General features: G+C 41.1%; 2 protein-coding genes across 2 annotated transcripts in view; one reads left to right on the plus strand and one right to left on the minus strand.

The window, feature by feature from the left end:
- The first annotated feature begins 2,180 nt into the window (after positions 1-2,180).
- On the plus strand, positions 2,181-14,743 carry LOC124273413. The gene is made up of 9 exons (XM_046708672.1): positions 2,181-3,298; positions 4,413-4,556; positions 5,252-5,296; positions 5,819-5,957; positions 8,306-8,406; positions 9,192-9,241; positions 10,043-10,184; positions 12,223-12,320; positions 13,444-14,743. Exons 1-9 carry the CDS (start codon positions 2,182-2,184, stop codon positions 13,639-13,641), a joined length of 2,034 nt encoding a protein of 677 aa, XP_046564628.1. The 5' UTR covers position 2,181; the 3' UTR covers positions 13,642-14,743.
- A 3,266-nt stretch (positions 14,744-18,009) lies between these two features.
- LOC124273401 (nematocin receptor 1-like) overlaps positions 18,010-19,354 on the minus strand; it is a 28,506-nt gene continuing 27,161 nt past the window's right edge. Inside the window, 1 exon segment of the mRNA XM_046708663.1 lies at positions 18,010-19,352. Coding sequence (XP_046564619.1) covers positions 18,697-19,352 — 656 coding nt within the window. The 3' untranslated portion in view covers positions 18,010-18,696.

Here is a 19,354-nt window from a genome sequence, read left to right on the forward strand (position 1 = left end):
GGACTTAATTGTTTGTCAAACTTTCAGATCAAGAGTTCTTTTATTTCGTTTGCAGATTATTTTTAAAATGCATGATTAAAACATTGAAAATAGCATCTGTGGCAAAAAGTGTAATAATATCCAACGGTGACACTTATATGTATATTCACCCCAGTCAGTGGATTGACATAATTAATATTCATTCTCAGCTTGCTGAGGAATATGTGACTGAACGTAGCTGCATGTGAGGTACTAGACCATCTCATTAAAAGTGCCAATTTCTGGCCTTTTGACTAATGTGCTTGGTTTCACAAGTGTGAGTTTGATGCACATGAGTGGTAGAGCACCCAAGTTATGAGACCTAACTTGTCAAAGGTCGCCTGAAAACTGTATGAGTATCGTGTAATGCTTACAAAATGCCATTTAGAAACATTCGTTTATATTTGGGATTACAATTTCTCAGTCAGCAGAGGGGTTCACAAAGTATGTGTGATCTGGACTACCAGTTGTCGGACTTCATTCTTGTTGAAGTTGCAAGGGCTGAGTGGGTTAGATGGCTGACTTAGTGTGCTGACAATTAGGTACCGGACTCTGAGTGTCCGGATGAGACTCAACCACATAAGTACTTTAATGTGAGTGTAATCACCAATATGACATGTTGTAATGATTGTTCAAGCTGTCAGTGCATTGCAATATCCCATTGCTTGATGAAAGTCCACAAAGAACAGATCATGGAGAGCCAGGTATATAACAACACATGCTTATCTGTTTGGATGGTCAGGCTTGCCGACTTGCTTGCTTGTTGTCACATTGGTGTAGAGAGAGTGAGTGAGTTTAGTTTTACGCCGCATTCCGCAATATTCTAGCTGTATGGTGGCAGTCTGTAAATAATCAAGTCTGGACCAGACAATCTAGTGATCAACAACATGAACGTCAATCTAGGCAATTGGGATACGATGACATGTGTCACCTAAGTCAGTGAGCCTGACCACCCGATCCCTTAAGTCGCCTCTTACGACAAGCATGGGTTGCTGACCAATTCTAACCGTATCTTCACGGGTCTGGTGTAGATTGATGCACATGATAGAAATCACTGGATTTTCAGGTCTGGACTCAGTTCTTTAAAAACCTCCTGACATATTGCTAAGTGCAACGATGAACAACAAACAAAACATAATTATTATCTTAATACCATATATTATTAATATATTACAGAATTTGCAGATCTACACCATGTAACTGACAGGCATTGTGAATAAAAATCAACAGAAAGATATATAATCAGGGGTGTAGCTACCATTATAAAATAAAGCCCGGACTTACACATGATTGTTGCTAAAGAGGTTGGGCAAGCCCTCAATACTATCAAAATATAAAGCTTTGCAACATGTACGGCTTACACGAAAAAATTGGCTTGCTACGCGCCTGATAGTTGCACGGATATTACAAGAAACGACCTGTGGGTAACACTAGGGGTGTCTATCAACCTACACCATCTAGGATAATGACGTTCCTGAGTTACATGTTGTGAATGTCTTGACAGTGCAGAGTTGTAAGCAGTGTGACTCGGAAGGTGTGCAAATCTGAGATAAGAAATTTGCAGTTAATAAATGTTAGACACATTGGAAGCTGAAAGCTATTTATTGAGAAGCTGGACAGTTGGAATATAATAATCTGTCCACCCTTTTATAAAATGGACCAACTGTTTGAACTCTAAACCCAAGCACATATTACTAAATACAGCAGTTGCATGGTAGTTTGGAAAGTGAAGATCTCAATTTTGTTGACAAACAGTATTTTGAAACTTCTTGAAAGAAAAAAATCTACATTCCTGAAAAATACATATACAAAGTCCTGATACAATAATGTTTGTCATTTACCTCATTTAGGTTTGTCCAAATAAGTGGCATGGCTTTCACGACCGACCAACACATAAAATATTAACGAAGTACCATTACAGTAGTAAATCTTACTTAGATATGGCAGAACAGTTTTAGTGTTTCCATCTATGCTGGATAAATTACATTAAATCAATCACTTCCAGCAGCTAGTGACCTTGCAAATATGTAAACAACACCCTGGCAAAGATATCTATTTTATTGTTTAACACGGAAATATACTACGTACGTAGCTTGGTCAACATGTGAAATGTACATAAAATGTTCACTTAACAAGGGACATAACTCGGATACCATTTTCAAGATGGCTGCACCCATGCAGCATGTTCGGACACTTTGTTGTAGGTCGTTCAATGTCTTGTATGCAAAGTCCTGGAGTAGATACAGTGTGTGTAATGTCACCAGTGAAGCTGTTTCGATGCCATGCCGTCTGTTCTCTTCGCGGACAAACGGCCAAGTCGAGGATGATTTCTTCGGCATCAAAGAAAATGATGGATGTGTTGAAAACGAAAGTGTCAAACAATCTTCAAACGATGGACACTTGCAGACGAAATATTCCTTCAGGAATAAAAAGCCAAACACGACGTATACTAGCTACCCAGTACCTTATGGCATCGTTAGAAAAGAGGAACACGTTAGCAGTAAAAAGAAACAACGAGATGAACATACGCCATTAACGTACAAAAACAAGGAATTATTTGTAAAGAACAAATATGGAGACAGAGTTGCTGTGAAGAAAGAGGGACCTTTGAAAAATATTCTAAGTCAGGATGATCTTGTGAACCAGACAATTAATCCAGGAATTCAAAAGTTCACTCAGCACGAAGGTGAAAATATATTTGATGAACAGTATTTTCAGATGGACGAAAATCCCACAACTCGAGTAAAGTATTCTGATAAGGATTATATGAAACTTCAACAAATTGCTTCACTTACAGAAAACTCGGACAAACAAACTTGTGGTAATGATATAAATGATAATAACACGGACTTGAATTTTGTTGATAGTCAATATTTTCACAGCAATGAAAGCATTCAGAGGTCTTCAGAAAGCAAGCCTGAACATACTACCGAACATTTAAAAGCCCCAAAATATCAGCTGTTGCATGGTAGTTTGGAAAGTGAAGATCTGAATTTTGTTGACAAACAGTATTTTGATACTGAAGCAGTGCATTCAGACAACTCATCTGTCGCTGACAAGTCATTGCATGGAGGACTAGGTGACACAGTTGATAGTGGTGTTGACGGAACAGAGCATCAAACAGGAATTAACAGAATACCTCAAAAAAGAGGTATTAGAAGACGAGTTGTTGCCAGGCAACAAACAAGAGATGAGGATGAGGACAAAAGGTCACCAACAGCTTATGATGTTTCTCGCAGAATACAAGAAAACTTGACAAAGTCTACCACAGATGAAGATGGTAGGTGATGTGTCATATGATCATGGTGACAGGTGGTCATCAGTAAGATCTATATTTTATCATGTTTATAATAGCAATTTTTTTATTAATTCCCCATGTCATGAAATTTGAGCAGTAAACTCGACTACAATGTCTACAGAATGCTGAAACAGAATAGTTTTCAGTTGTTCCTGTAAATTGTAGTATGATATCACCAGATATCATTTTACCTGTATTATCTGTTGACGTTCATACCACATGTGTACAGATACTCTCAATTATTTAATTTATTTCCTTTGCCATGTTGACATGATGAAGACAAGATAATGAAGACAGGAACATGTTTTCTCCCCTCACTACATGGTCATGGGCTTTTAAGTTCAGCATATTGTTCTGCCTGTGGAAAAAGCAGTAGGAGACTCCATCATGAAACAGTTGTGACGTAATGTGTCAGATCTGACCACAGTACCAGAAGGGATGTCCTCATCATTAATACAGGGGTCAGTGGGGTAGGCTAGTGGTTAAAGTGTTCACTTGTCACATCAAAGTCCTGGGTTCGATTCCTCACATGGGATCAATGCTGTGTGAAATAGTTTCCATATTTTGCTAGCCAGTTGTGCTAGCTATGCCTGAAAGGTATTAGCCCACAAAATAATTCACTGGCTCGATATTTGAATGTAGAAACTGAGCAAAATATTACAAAAGGTACATGTCTTTGAGAATAAGGTATTGTTGGCATGAGATGGGTTTCATCATTATGATGCTAATATGATGAACATGTTTATCAGGCCATAATCTTGCATGATTTAAAGCTGTATTATAACTTAACAAGTCGGAGAAAGTGGTATATTAAGAAAATGACCCCATGAAAATTCATAAGCCAGTCGGGCCAGAGACTGTCCAGATTTACTGGCCTGACTGGATTTTTACCAGCCACGGGCTAGCGGGCCAGTGGCTATTTTGCACACTGGTAAAATGTGTGAAGCCCATTTCTGGTGTCACCTTCTGTGTTATTGCTGGAATATCAGTAAAAGTGGTGTAAATCCTCACTCACTCACTCACTCACTCACTCACTCACTCACTCACTCACTCACTCACACACTAATACAGCATTATGAGATGGTGTTGTTTGCAGCAACTGGTGGTACATCAAGACGGTATGCGGGGCCTGTAGACAGCAAGGGGTACCGTATCCTCAAGCACCAGGTGGACGATGTGATGACCATGCCCTCGGTGATGGTGACAAGGCTGCTGCAAGACAGCATCATTTACAACAAAGGTTTGGATGAGTACTGATGTATTATTTCCAAGATACACTACTGATATATAGGGACATGTAATATCATCCCAACCTGAGTGAGTGAGTAAGTATGGTTTTACGCCACTTTTTAGCAATATTCCAGCAATATCACGGCGGGGGACACCAGAAATGGGCTTCACACATTGTACCCATGTGGGGAATCGAACCCGGGTCTTCGGCGTGACGAGTGAGCAACGCTTTAACCACTAGGCTACCCCACCGCCCCACTTGGGTAAAAATGTGTGAAGCACATTTCTTGTGTCCCCCACTTTGTTATTGCTGGAATATTGCTAAAAGCGCATAAAACTAAACTCACTTATTAATTGAGTGACGTCGAGGAGAATTGCTACATTGTAACTGCACCAGTTATCATAACTTGAAAGTCAAGTGACATCATTGATCATTTGATGTCTCTGCCAATGAAACTAGGTGTGTATCATTTTCACAATCAAGACACTGTTTATGTCTCTTTAATGATGAACAGAATCTCACCTAAGTGTTTATTTCTATATAGAATGTATCAACACTTGGTTCTCACAACCAGACTTTATGAACAAATACATGAATGTGATATGTTTATGATCCGTGAATGTGCTAGAAATACAGAAGGGGTGGTGCTGGATATGTTTTCAAGTGTAAAGGAATTATTAATAAAGACTGAATTTGTTTTTTAGGTGACATCATAGCCATTGACAAACCGTATGGACTGCCTTCTCATGGTAAGTAACCGTGGTCAGTGACTCAAACTGTCCAGTCACAGTAACATGTTCTAATGAATCCATCCATCCATCCATCCACACACCCATCCAGTCATCCAGTAACCATGTTCATCCAATGATCCATCCATCCATCCATCCATCCATTCATCCATCCACATCCATCCATCATCCATCCACACCATCCATCCATCCATCCATCCATCCATCCATCCATTCCATCCATCCACCCACCCATCATTCATCCATCCATTCACCATCCACACACCCATCCATCCATCCATCCATCCACCCACACACCCATCCATCCATCCCTCATCTGTCCACCCATCCATCATTCATCTGTCCATTCATTCATCCATCCATTCACTCATCCATCCATCCATGTTGGATTGAAAAGGCAAACGTGAGGAGCAAGTCAACAGGCACACTGACTTTGTTGATAGTGTTAGAGACTCCCATCCTGCCCTAGTGTTGTACTATGTATGGCATGTGCCCTGTGTGACCTGTCCGCCTGTATTTCAGGTGGACCTGGGGTACACATGAGTGTGGGGCAGTTGCTGCCTGCTCTAACAAAGCTTGTGGATCCCACTGGACAGCTGGACACCCTACACCTGGTCCACCGACTGGACAGACAGACAACGGGGGTCATGCTACTGGCCAAGTAAGTACCTCTTTAGAACACCTGGTGTCAGTCTAGTGACCAAGTGAACAGTCATCATGGTTTGTGGTACTGACCTAGTAATAAAATTTGTAGGCCATCTGGTGTTATGATACTAAGTAGCTCGCAACAACACCTGGTGTTATGATACTAAGTAGCTCGTATCTACACCTGGTGTTATGATACTAAGTAGCTCGCAACAACACCTGGTGTTATGATACTAAGTAGCTCGCAACAACACCTGGTGTTATGATACTAAGTAGCTCGCAACAACACCTGGTGTTATGATACTAAGTAGCTCGCAACAACACCTGGTGTTATGATACTAAGTAGCTTCTAGAAACACCTGGTGTTATGATACTAAGTAGCCTGCAACAACACCTGGTAATGATAGTTGAGTAGCCTGCAACAACACCTGGTGTGTTATGATACTGAGTAGCCTGCAACAACACCTGGTGTTAATGATACTATGTAGCCTGCAGCAACACCTGTGTAATGATACTGAGTAGCCTGCAACAACACCTGGTGTTATGATACTGAGTAGCCTGCAACAACACCTGGTGTTATGATACTGAGTAGCCTGCAACAACACCTGGTGTTATGATACTGAGTAGCCTGCAACAACACCTGGTGTTATGATACTGAGTAGCCTGCAACAACACCTGGTGTTTATGATACTGAGTAGCCTGCAACAACACCTGGTGTTATGATATGATACTGAGTAGCCTGCAACAACACCTGGTGTTATGATACTGAGTAGCCTGCAACAACACCTGGTGTTTATGATACTGAGTAGCTGCAACAACACCTGGTGTTATGATACTAAGTAGCTTGCAACAACACCTGGTGTTATGATACTGAGTAGCCTGCAACAACACCTGGTGTTATGATACTGAGTAGCCTGCAACAACAACACCTGGTGTTAATGATACTAAGTAGCTTGCAACAACACCTGGTGTTATGATAACTGGTGTTAGATACTGAGTAGCAAACAACACCTGGTGTTATGATACTGAGTAGCTTGCAACAACACCTGGTGTTATGATACTGAGTAGCCTGCAACAACACCTGGTGTTATGATACTGAGTAGCCTGCAACAACACCTGGTGTTATGATACTGAGTAGCCTGCAACAACACCTGGTGTTATGATACTGAGTAGCCTGCAACAACACCTGGTGTTATGATACTGAGTAGCCTGCAACAACACCTGGTGTTATGATGATACTGAGTAGCCTGCAACAACACCTGGTGTTATGTTATGATACTGAGTGTTATGATACTAGCTTGCAACAACACCTGGTGTTATGATACTATGATAACTGAGTAGCCTGCAACAACACCTGGTGTTATGATACTAAGTAGCTTCGCAACAACACCTGGTGTTATGATACTAAGTAGCTTGCAACAACACCTGGTGTTATGATACTAAGTAGCTTGCAACAACACCTGGTGTTATGATACTAAGTAGCTCGCAACAACACCTGGTGTTATGATACTAAGTAGCTTGCAACAACACCTGGTGTTATGATACTAAGTAGCTTGCAACAACACCTGGTGTTATGATACTAAGTAGCTTGCAACAACACCTGGTGTTATGATACTAAGTAGCTTGCAACAACACCTGGTGTTATTATACTAAGTAGCTTGCAACAACACCTGGTGTTAATTATACTAAGTAGCTTGCAACAACACCTGGTGTTATGATACTAAGTAGCTTGCAACAACACCTGGTGTTATGATACTAAGTAGCTTGCAACAACACCTGGTGTTATGATACTAAGTAGCTTGCAACAACACCTGGTGTTATGATACTAAGTAGCTTGCAACAACACCTGGTGTTATTATACTAAGTAGCTTGCAACAACACCTGGTGTTACGATACTAAGTAGCTCGCAACAACACCTGGTGTTATGATACTAAGTAGATGTTACGATATTAAGTAGCTCGCAACAACTCCTGGTGTCATCCTACAGACACCATGGTTTGTGGTATCCCTGTGTATAGCTCCTAGTGCCTTGCTTCCCATCAACCCATAACATTTTTAACAAATACTTCTCTGACAAATTTACAAACAATATGTGAAACAATAACAATTTTGTCTGTGTGTGGTTTAATTTTGGTTTCTAGAAACACCTCTAAACCAACATCCCTCTAAACCCACATTTTTCACCAGTCCCCAGCGATGTTGTTTTAGAGGGAGTCAACTCTGTGAACTATTTTGTGAAACAATTTCAATCTTGCTTTTACTTCCTTCAAGACTCATTGTGACACCAATGCATTCTACTTGTATTTTTAAGTGTTTACAGGACTGGCCAATGAGATGGCTTGAACATTTTTGTCTCTTTGACAGAACGGCAGAGATGGCCTGGCAGCTGAAGAGCGCCTTCAGGAAGAGGGAGGTAGTGAAGAAGTACTGGGTACTCACTAAGGGTGTACCAAGTCCCCAGAAGGGTACGTCCACCTCACCAGAGTTCCAGGTTTCAATAACTCTCACATTGATCTCATTAAAATTAGGCATTTTACTCCTCGTTTTATACTTTCCTCGGGTTTATGGTTTATGGTTTATGCATTTACTTTTAACAAAGCAATGTGATATTATTAATAATTGTTTTCTAAATTTGATTAAATAAACAGATCAATACAACTCACTTGAAAGGTATCACTAGATATCAGTACCAACAATGGGCTTTACACATTGCACCCATGTGGGGAATTGAACCTGGGTCTTCAGCATGACGAGCAAACGCTTTAAACACTAGGCTACCCCACCGCCCCCATAACATTATAAAGACACAACATTAGTTATGACTGTAACCCCATGAATTGGAGAATGTTTTATTCCAATTTAGGAATTTGTACTAACATTGACTGCCTACTAGAGACCAATATCAGTATTTGAATACCGGGTAGGTCTAGATAAATCCCTGTAGTCACCAAGCTGAGTTGTGTCTCTAATGTCAGGGTCCTCTGAAAGGTTGTATGAATTAGCACAATACCCAACTGTCTATACACCTTAATGTCTTAGATATAGGGGCAGTGGGGTAGCCTAGTTGTTAAACCATTCGCTCGTCACGACGAAAACCTGGGTTTGGTTCCACACATGGATACAATGTGTGAAGTCCATTTCTGGTGTCCCCAGCCGTGATATTGCTGGAATATTGCTAAAAGCTGAGTAAAACCATACTCACTCACTCACTCTTAGGTATAACTTGTTGATGTCATCTCTTCATTTCCAGCTGTGGTTGATATACCGATGGCGGAGGGGACAGTCGGGAGGTTTCACAGGGTGAGATGTTTCACGTGTTGATGTTGATGGTAAAGTTGTGTTATATGGCTTGCCTTCCAACCACGCTAACTCTTAGGGACTTGGGTGCTAGGGTTACTATCTGCAGGCACTTGTGTTATCAGACTTGGGCTATTGGAATCAGGGACTTGGGTTATCATACTTGGGTACTTGGGTAACCATGTCCAAGAACTTGGGTTATCAGGCTCAAGGACATTGGTTATCAGACTTGGAGACTTGGGTTATTGTTTTCATACTACTGTGCTTGGGTTATTGTACTAGAATGCTTGGGTTATCGTACTAGGGTGCTTGGGTTTTCGTACTAGGGGGTATTTACTAGGTGCTTGGGTTGTATGTTGTTCGAGAATGAAGATGACTGGATTTGGGTGATGTTTTGATCGAGTCTCAAGATGACTGGACTGTTTGATCCAGTCTCGATTTCTTACAGACCACTGCTACATAGGTGGAATATTTCTGAATGTGATGTTAAATAAACAAATCCAGCTGTTAGAGCTACTAAGTTACTGACAGTCTGATTACTCTTTTGAAATGACCTGAACATCACCCGAGCATGTTGTTATCACGATATTCCTGCATTCAAAATAAGTATGCCATGGAACAGATAAATTGGGACCAACTTACTCTGGAAGGCATCGTAATGGTTGACTTAACTATGAATACAGATGGATACAACTGGAGACAGATCATTACTAGTTTCTTTGGCATCAAGTATTTAATAGGACCAGCGTATGTAGATAGTTGCCATGGTACTGTCTCAAAACTGCCTCATCTTTACTGCTGCAGATGGTGTTGAAGCCAGAGTCTACTCCAGACACGAGACTAGTCAGCAAGAGGAGCTTCACGGAATCCCACCAGGCAATCACAGAGTTTGAAGTCCTAGATAGTCATGGCAACGCAGCGCTTGTAGAGTGTACACCTCTTACAGGTAGAGCCCATAGAGATTTGGGTTAGAATTGGTCTTCGGTACCCATGCTTGTCGTAAGAGACAACTAACGGGTTCAGGCTCGCTGACTTGGCTGACATAGTCATCGTATCCCAATTGCTTAGATTGATGCTCATGCTGTTGATCACTGGATTGTCTGGTCCAGACCCGATTATTTACAGACCGCCGCCATATAGCTGGAATATTGCTAATCAACAAACAAAAACAGAAATACAACTAAATATTCAGTTCATCCACAGTGAAACATTTTCAAGTTATGTTTCAGTATGTTCCAATGATGTTCCAGTAATGTTCCTATGATGTTCCATGTTCAGTATGTTCCTGAATGATGTTCAGTAGTGTTCCAATGATGTTCCAGTAATGTTCCAATGTTCCATGTTCCAATGTTCCAGTAATGATGTTCCAGTAATGTTCCAGTGATGTTCCAGTAATGTTCCAATGTGTTCCAATGTTCCAATGATGTTCCAGTAATGTTCCAATGATGTTCCAGTAATGTTCCAATGATGTTCCAGTAATGTTCCGATGTTCCAGTAATGTTCCAATGATGTTCCAGTAATGTTCCAATGATGTTCCAGTAATGTTCCAATGATGTTCCAGTAATGTTCCAATGATGTTCCAGTAATGTTCCAATGATGTTCCAGTAATGTTCCAATGATGTTCCAGTAATGTTCCATGTTCCAGTATGTTTCCAGTAATGTTCCAATGATGTTCCAGTAATGTTCCAATGATGTTCCAGTAATGTTCCAATGATGTTCCAGTAATGTTCCAGTAATGTTCCAATGATGTTCCAGTAATGTTCCAGTGTTCCAGTAATGTTCCAATGATGTTCCAGTAATGTTCCAAATGTTCCAGTTCCAATGATGTTCCAGTAGATGTTCCAATGATGTTCCAGTAGTGTTCCAATGATGTTCCAGTAATGTTCCAATGATGTTCCAGTAATGTTCCAATGATGTTCCAGTAATGTTCCAATGATGTTCCAGTAATGTTCCAATGATGTTCCAGTAATGTTCCAATGATGTTCCAGTAATGTTCCAATGATGTTCCAGTAATGTTCCAATGATGTTCCAGTATGTTCCAGTAATGTTCAATGATGTTCCAGTAATGTTCCAATGTGTTCCAATGTTCCAATGTTTCCAGTAAATGTTTCCAAATGTTCCAATGTTCCAGTAATGTTCCAATGATGTTCCAGTAATGTTCCAATGAATGTTCCAGTAATGTTTCCAGTATGATGTTCCAGTAATGTTCCAATGATGTTCCAGTATGTTCCAAATGATGTTCCAGTAATGTTCCAATGATGTTCCAGTAATGTTCCATGATGTTCCCAGTAATGTTCCATGTTCCAATGATGTTCCAGTGAGTGTTCCAATGATGTTCCAGTAATGTTCCAATGATGTTCCAGTAAATGATGTGTTCCAATGATGTTCCAGTAGTGTTCCAATGATGTTCCAGTAATGTTCCAATGATGTTCCAATGATGTTTCCAGTGATGTTCCAGTAATGATGTTCCAGATGTTCAGTAATGTTTCAATGATGTTCCAGTAATGATGTTCCAGTAGTGTTCCAATGATGTTCCAAATGATGTGATGTTCCAAATGTGTTCAGTAATGTTCAATGATGTTCCAGTAATGTTCCAATGATGTTCCAGTAGTGTTCCAATGATGTTCCAGTAGTGTTCCAATGATGTTCCAGTAATGTTCCAATAATGTGTTCCAATGTTCCAGTGATGTTCCATTTATGTTCCAAGATGTTCCAGTAGTGTTTCAATGTTCCAGTGATGTTCCAGTGATGTTCCAGTATTGTTCTAGTGATGTTCCAGTTATATTCCTGTGGTGTATATATATATGTGTTTCAGTGATATCCCAATGATGTTTCAATTATATTTCACTTATGTTTCACTGATGATCCAGAGATGATCCAATGATGTTTCAGTGGTGTTTACATTCAAGTGAAGTTTCAGCTGTGTTTCAGTGGTGTTTCTGTGTTTTCTTCTGACCTTTAAGTGCTATTTCTGTTTACTTTAGGGCTGAAACATCAGATCCGGGTGCACCTGGCATTTGGTCTGAACACCCCAGTACTCGGCGACCACAAGTACTCCCACATCACCAAGGTGGCACCACAGGTGAGACAGGATGTTGGGTCTATTCTGCTGCATATGAAAGTGGGACACGAGTGGTTCTCAAGAGTAGTCACAATACTGTAGCATAGCCAAACAAGACGGAATTACTTACAAGAAACTTCTTATGTTGGTGTCTGTGAAGGTCCGAGTTAGAATTGGTCTTCGGCGTAAAAGGCGACTAACGGGATCGGGTGGTCAGGCTCGCTTACTGGTCTGACACATCATCGTATCCTAATTCCGTAGATCGATGCTCATGCTGTTGACCACTGGATTGTCTGCTCCAGGCTTGATTATTTAGAGACTGCCACCATAAAGCTGGAATATTGATGAGTGTGACGTTAAACAAACGAATAAATAAACAAAAGAATGAGCCACTTTCCATTAGTCACTACCTTTCTTATATCTTCTTCTATTTTCTCATTCCTTAACTGGGGCGGTGGGGTAGTCTAGTGGTTAAAGCATTGGCTCGTCACGCCAAAGACCCAGGTTCGAATCCCAACATGGGTACAACGTGTGAAGCCCATTTCTGGTGTCCCCCTCCGTGATGTTGCTGGAATATTGCTAAAAGCTGCGTAAAGCCAAACTCAGTCAGTCATTCCTTAACTCAGTATTTCCATCACTCAATCCTATTCTCATTCTCTCATCATGGGTTCTCACTTAAGTACTCATTCTTCCTTCAGTCTCTAATTCTGTCAAATTCTTCATTTCTTTTCTTTTCTCACTCCACTGCCCAGTATTTCCTCACTCCCTCATCCCTTCTCGTATTGTCCCGTTGACACAATTTAACTAATTTCTTGCTCAGTTGTACACAGGTCATTTTTTCCCCTTTCTGTTTCATTTTCTCATTCATCAAATCTCTCATTTATTACAACCTGTGAAGGTCCGGGTTAGAATTCAGTAACCCATGCTTGTTGTAAGAGGCGACTAACAGGATCGCTGACTGAGTTGACACGTCATCGTATCTCAATTGCATAGATCGATGTTCATGCTGTTGACTCCTGGATTGTCTGGTCCATACTCGATTATGTACAGACCGCCGCCAAATAGCTGGAATATTGCTGAGTGCGCTGTAAAACTAAACTCACTCGCTCACTCACTCATTCATTATCTCTCTCCTTCCTTTCAGCGTCTACACCCTGACCTGCTGCACCGACTCGGGATCCGGCAGAGCAAGGTGCGTCATCTTCCAATGCTGCTTCACGCCAAGAGCATCCTCATCCCAGGGTTCCTAGACGGGAGGAATCTCTCCATCCAAACACGACTACCTCGACATTTCTCTCTCAACATGAACAGGCTGAAGATTAAACCACCCAAAAACAGATAGTGGATATTACAATGAAAGAGTACCATGTATGGATGGACGAGTTATCACCTATCTCACATAGTCCTGTCACAAGCCCTCGAGGATTAAAGCTTTTAAAACAAATATACTGGACAAAAATAGTTAGGGATAAATGTAAATTTTGAAATTATGAATAAAGATTTTTCATTCATTGACACACTGATAAAATATTAATCTTAAAAATACCAATATCCCTAACTTATTTGGTCTAGTATATGTAAATGTTTGAGATGACCGTAAATTTGAGATGTTGTGAAAATGCTGCATGGGTCTTCACCAGATCGTCACAAAACAACATGTTTGTCATGATGTATTGTACTGTGTAGCATTTCGGATCGGGTCATCTCAAAATATATTTTTTTATCTTTAATCCTCGCAAAGACACGAGGTACTGTGAGTCCTGTGTCTACAGTGATGATCATATGAGAGACGGTGGTTAAACCATTCACTTGTCACTCCGAAGACAGTATTCGATTCCCCACATGGGTACAATGTGTGAAGCCCATTTCTGGTGATCCCTGCTGTGATATTGTTGGAATATTGCTAAAAGTGACAAAACCATCCTCAAGCTAATTGTATGAAGGGACATGCTACTTATACAAAATGTCCCAGATTCTGCCTACAATCACTCCTGTTTTCTATCAGAAACCAGCCAAAATCAAGGTTAAAGACTTGGAATACTTATATAGAGTTAACAAATTACATACAGAAAGGTTGATACACTCAATATTATATACTACTCAACTTGCTATGTAGATGACTTACTGCAGATGACTTTTTCTCTTTAGCTATGTTGAGTAATATACTTATGTAGGTCACTGCACTATAAGTTTGGCAGGGACGGTGGTATAGCTTGTGGTTAAAGTGACTGCTCGCCAGGTTTGATTCCCTACATGAGTACAATGTGTGAAGCCCATTTCTGGTGTTCCCTTCAGTGATATTGCTGGAATATTGCTAAAAGTGGCATAAAACTAAACTCGGTAACTCACTTTATGATGTTGTATGCCCTCTGTCACATGAACAATGTATGTCTGGTATACCGGGCCTGTCTTTGATTATTGAATAAAGTGACAATTAACACTCATTGCTTGATTTTCATATGTTGTCATTTATTCAGCTGATGATCTTAGTCCTGGTTGGAGAATCAGGATTGTCTACTACATGTCCATATAAGATTTAGTATAATTGTAGGAGAAAGCAGGGATGTTGCAGAGTGGTGTAGAGGGGCAGACTTTGGATATTCCAATGGTGTTATCATAGCAAATAAAATATTTATAAAACAATTCCAGCATGTTCGGGTAAAAACTGGTGACAATCATTTAATTTCCTTCAAAATATTTTTATCAGAAAATTGTTCCAAGAGTCCCTCCCTGTTGATGTCAATAGGATGCATTTTCTGATGTTGATGGTTGTTGTGACAATGGTGCATGGTTCGTCACCATTAAGTCATCAAACAACATGTTTTGTGAACTTAATGATGGTATTAAATGGCTGTCCAGTGCTATGGTTGGAGTTATGTATTTTGCATCCGTGTCTCCGTGACAAAACGTGTTACTTTACAAAATAATAAAACATTATGAAAACCATGGGGTTGATTGAATTTTTATGTTTAACTGTCCAGTGAGTGAGTTATGTTTTATGCCACTAGTGGAGATTTAACGGAACATATACCCTGGAGATTATCGAGGATGTGTATTTTGCTGCTTTCGTTCATCAGAGGGACTTCACAAAAGCGCAAAATCCGTAGCGTATCTGCCACCCCTCTTCAGATCGTACCAGGTCAGATACGAGGCTGTACATTGGACTCGATGGCCATATGCAGTGTATGAAATAAGGCCCGTCCGACCTACCGAGACGGTCTAGATTTCTGTCGGACGGTCTAAATTTACAGCTAGCCAGCCCGATGTTCCATACATCTGAGTAAATTCACCATATTTAGTCTGGTTAAATCCATTTTGGACTGGTAACATTTTGAAGTTACCGGACCTGATGTCTGGCTGGACTTTTGGCTTATTTCATACACTGCCATATGTCATGTCCAGATTGTCTGCTGTCTGTCGTTCGTCATAAATATCTGATACAACAGCTCCTACCCACCCACCGACCCAATGTTTCAGTGTGTTCAAGAAGTTCAGGGCCGTGGGGTAGCCTAGTGGTTAAAGCGTTCTCTACTCACACTGAAGTCCGGGTTCGGTTTCCCACATGAATAGTGTGCGTGAAAGCCATCTGAACACCTTCAGCGTCCATCTTATTCTCCTGAACCTGTTTCGTCAGATTTCCGTATGTTCCTAAGGCGCTGTGGGGTAGCCAAGTGGTTAAAGCGTTCGCTTGTCACGCCAAAGACTCGGGTTCGGTTCCCTACCTGTGTGAAGCCTATTTCTGGTGTCCCCCGTCGTGATATTGCTGGAATATTGCTGAAAATGGTGTAAAACTAAGCTCACTCACTGTTCCGAAATACGAAGAAATGTTTACGCAAAACTGTATCAGCTGGAACAATGATGCGGTAGCAGCAATTGGAGTGAGTGAGTGAGTATGGTTTTACGCCGCTTGTAGCAACATTCCATCAATACAACGGACGGGGACACCAGAAATGGTCTTCGTCTTCGGCGTGACGAGCCAACGCTTGAACAACTACGCTACTCCACCGCCATTCATATGTCCAGTTTAAAGAGAATCTTATCAAAGATGAGAAAAACACAATTTTCCGTAGTTTTAGACCACAAAATGTACTTCGTCAAATGATGTTTTATCATCACCACTATCCCACCAGAGAGTCTGCCACCTATAGAGATCCTTTCTGCCGGTTTGTTAATTTATGTCATAGTCTGGAAACACATGTTCAATATTATCGTCAGAGGTCCATGTTTCAGTTAGACCAACAATGTCAAACTGCCTTATAAATTTTACAAAATCAATATCTCCTAACTTGCTTGATATACCTGCGATGTTCCAGAAAATAAAGTTAACATCATTTTTTAATGTCAGTTGCTTTATCAGTCTCATTGGGATTTTTGTGATGCGTCGTAAAATGACCCTGGCCTAACCCCTATCTCCTCTGCCCCCTGTCCGGAGGGTGCGGACTTTACCTCAGTCGCCGACGCTTGTGCTGTTCCCCGGGAGCTCTAACCCTGTCTGTGGGTGTTGACTGGTCATCACATTTCATACACTGCCATATGTCATGTCCAGATTGTCTGCTGTCTGTCGTTCGTCATAAACATCTGATACAACAGATCCCTACCCACCCCCGACCCAATGTTTCAGTGTGGTCAAGAAGTTCAGGACCGTGGGGTAGCCTAGTGGTTAAAGCGTTCGCTTGTCACTCCAAAGACTCGGGTTCGGTTCCCTACCTGTGTGAAGCCTATTTCTGGTGTCCCCCGTCGTGATATTGCTGGAATATTGCTGAAAATGGTGTAAAACTGCTCACTCACTGTTCCGAAATACGAAGAAATGTTTACGCAAAACTGTATCAGCTGGAACAATGACGCGGTAGCAGCAATGGGAGTGAGTGAGTGAGTATGGTTTTACGCCGCTTGTAGCAACATTCCATCAATACAACGGACGGGGACACCAGAAATGGTCTTCGTCTTCGGCGTGACGAGCCAACGCTTGAACAACTACGCTACTCCACCGCCATTCATATCAGCTATGGAGATCGTTTACGACAGCTCAGAGAAAAAGGAGTAGAATGTATGTCAGTGTTGAAGGGAATAATGTGACAAATAAACCATATCTATGTTATAGGTTAATATGGGCTTTTGGGACCATGTGGGGCTCAGAGATTATTTACCATCCTCGTAAATGCAATAACACTGAAAGACATCAAACCTCACAGAGTTAAGAGTCACGTGACGCCTCTCTGTCATGCCTCTCCATGACAAAACGTGTTACTTTATATTACTATTTGGATAGTAAAGCATTATGAAAAGCATGAGGTTGATTGAATTTTTATGTTCAACTGTTCAGTGGGTGAGTGAGTTTAGTTTTAGGCCGCTTTTAGCAATATTCCAGCAATATCACCGCGGGGGACACCAGAAATGGGCTTCACACATTGTACCCATGTTGGGAATCAAACCCGGGTCTTTGGCGTGACGAACGGACGCTTTAACCACTAGGCTACTCCACCGCCCCTCAACTGGAACAGAAACGGCAACTCAACTGAATTTATGCGAGACAGAAGTAGCAGTGTAGACAGCGAGTAGTCTGGTCGCACCAAGTCTCCAGCACAAGCGACAGTGTAATAATCTGTGCATACACATTTAGTATTTATGTCAACCAATAATTACACAGCCAAATTCTTGAAATACATAATTTATCTATTTATGTACATAGAACATGCAAGAGTACAGTGAATGTTGAAATATTAAGTTTGGTAACGTCAGGTATTTAACGATCCAAACCCAGAAGACATAGCAAAGATAAATACCAAACCTGGGGACATATTTATCATGATTGTTACACTTATCTTTTCTCAACCGCATGCAATCACCAGAACACATCTTGGTGTCAACACCCATGTACTTCTCGGCGTCCGGATTACCACCTGATGTTTCCAGGCTTCCATTTTTACATTTTTATCAGTGTACACATACGGTTAATTAGACAAGTGTTTTCACATACCTGCTTATAAGGGGATAAATATTTGATTTATTTTCATCACTTTGCTACAGCAAAATAGCGTAAATTGATGCTCATGCTTTGATCACTCGATTGTGTGGTCCAGATTGGATTATTTACAGACCACCGACATACAGCTAGAATGTTGCTGAGTGCGGCGTTTAACAACAAATCAAACCCCAAAACAACAAAATAGGACGGAGACGTAATATTAACATTGAAATAGTGGCGTCTGGGTGCTAGGTAGACATTGATGGCATCAAATGTTCTCCACTGCGGCATCCGGAACTTTAAATAACAAGGCTGGGCATCCTTCGTCCGGCATCCAGCATCCGGCACCAAACGCAGTTGGATTGACATCCTCAACACATGCTACAAGAAGTTTACGACGATTCATACATTCTTTCTAAATTCATTCACCATTCAATATTTTGAACAACATATTGCTTTTAATTTCGTTGGAATAGTTTGAATGTTCTTCCTGAAGTCTTGGCTGCAGAAGCCATAGATGAATGGATCTGCCACATTGTTGATATAGAAGGACCTCATAGCTACTACGTGCCAGTGGGACAGCGCATGCGCCGGAAACGCCGCCATGTTGAAACCCATGAAGTAGAAGACCAGGAACAGATGTGGGGTGTAGCTGAGGAAAAATACGATAGATACAAGGAACATCATTAGGAATGTCTTCTGTGTCTTCCTCTCGTACCGTGTTTTCTTATCGTTTGGAGGCACTATAACACTATTACGATTAACTGTGACGGTTAGTTTTCGTGAATTGTCCTGGCCACCCTGCTGAGAGTTCTCAAGCCCTTTCTGGTTAGTGCTGGCCAACGTGTTTGAAGTGTTCGGTGTTATGACCCGATCCCCCTGAAGGTCTCTGTCAAAGGATAATGGGTTTACTCGATTGGTTGAAACATTTCTTGCAGCAAAGGCTTTCCTTTTCGTCCAGAGTCCCCATCCAGTGAGAATGTACAGACCGGCAAGGATGACTAGACTTACCAGGAAGAGCGATCCCAACACGATGTAGAACGACAAGGGATAACGGGTTTTCATATATGCATTTTGAACCCCGCAGAAA

The sequence above is a fragment of the Haliotis rubra genome, unplaced genomic scaffold (genome assembly GCF_003918875.1).
Source record: "Haliotis rubra isolate DU_JTF1 unplaced genomic scaffold, ASM391887v1 Scf180, whole genome shotgun sequence".
Lineage (NCBI taxonomy): Eukaryota > Metazoa > Mollusca > Gastropoda > Lepetellida > Haliotidae > Haliotis > Haliotis rubra.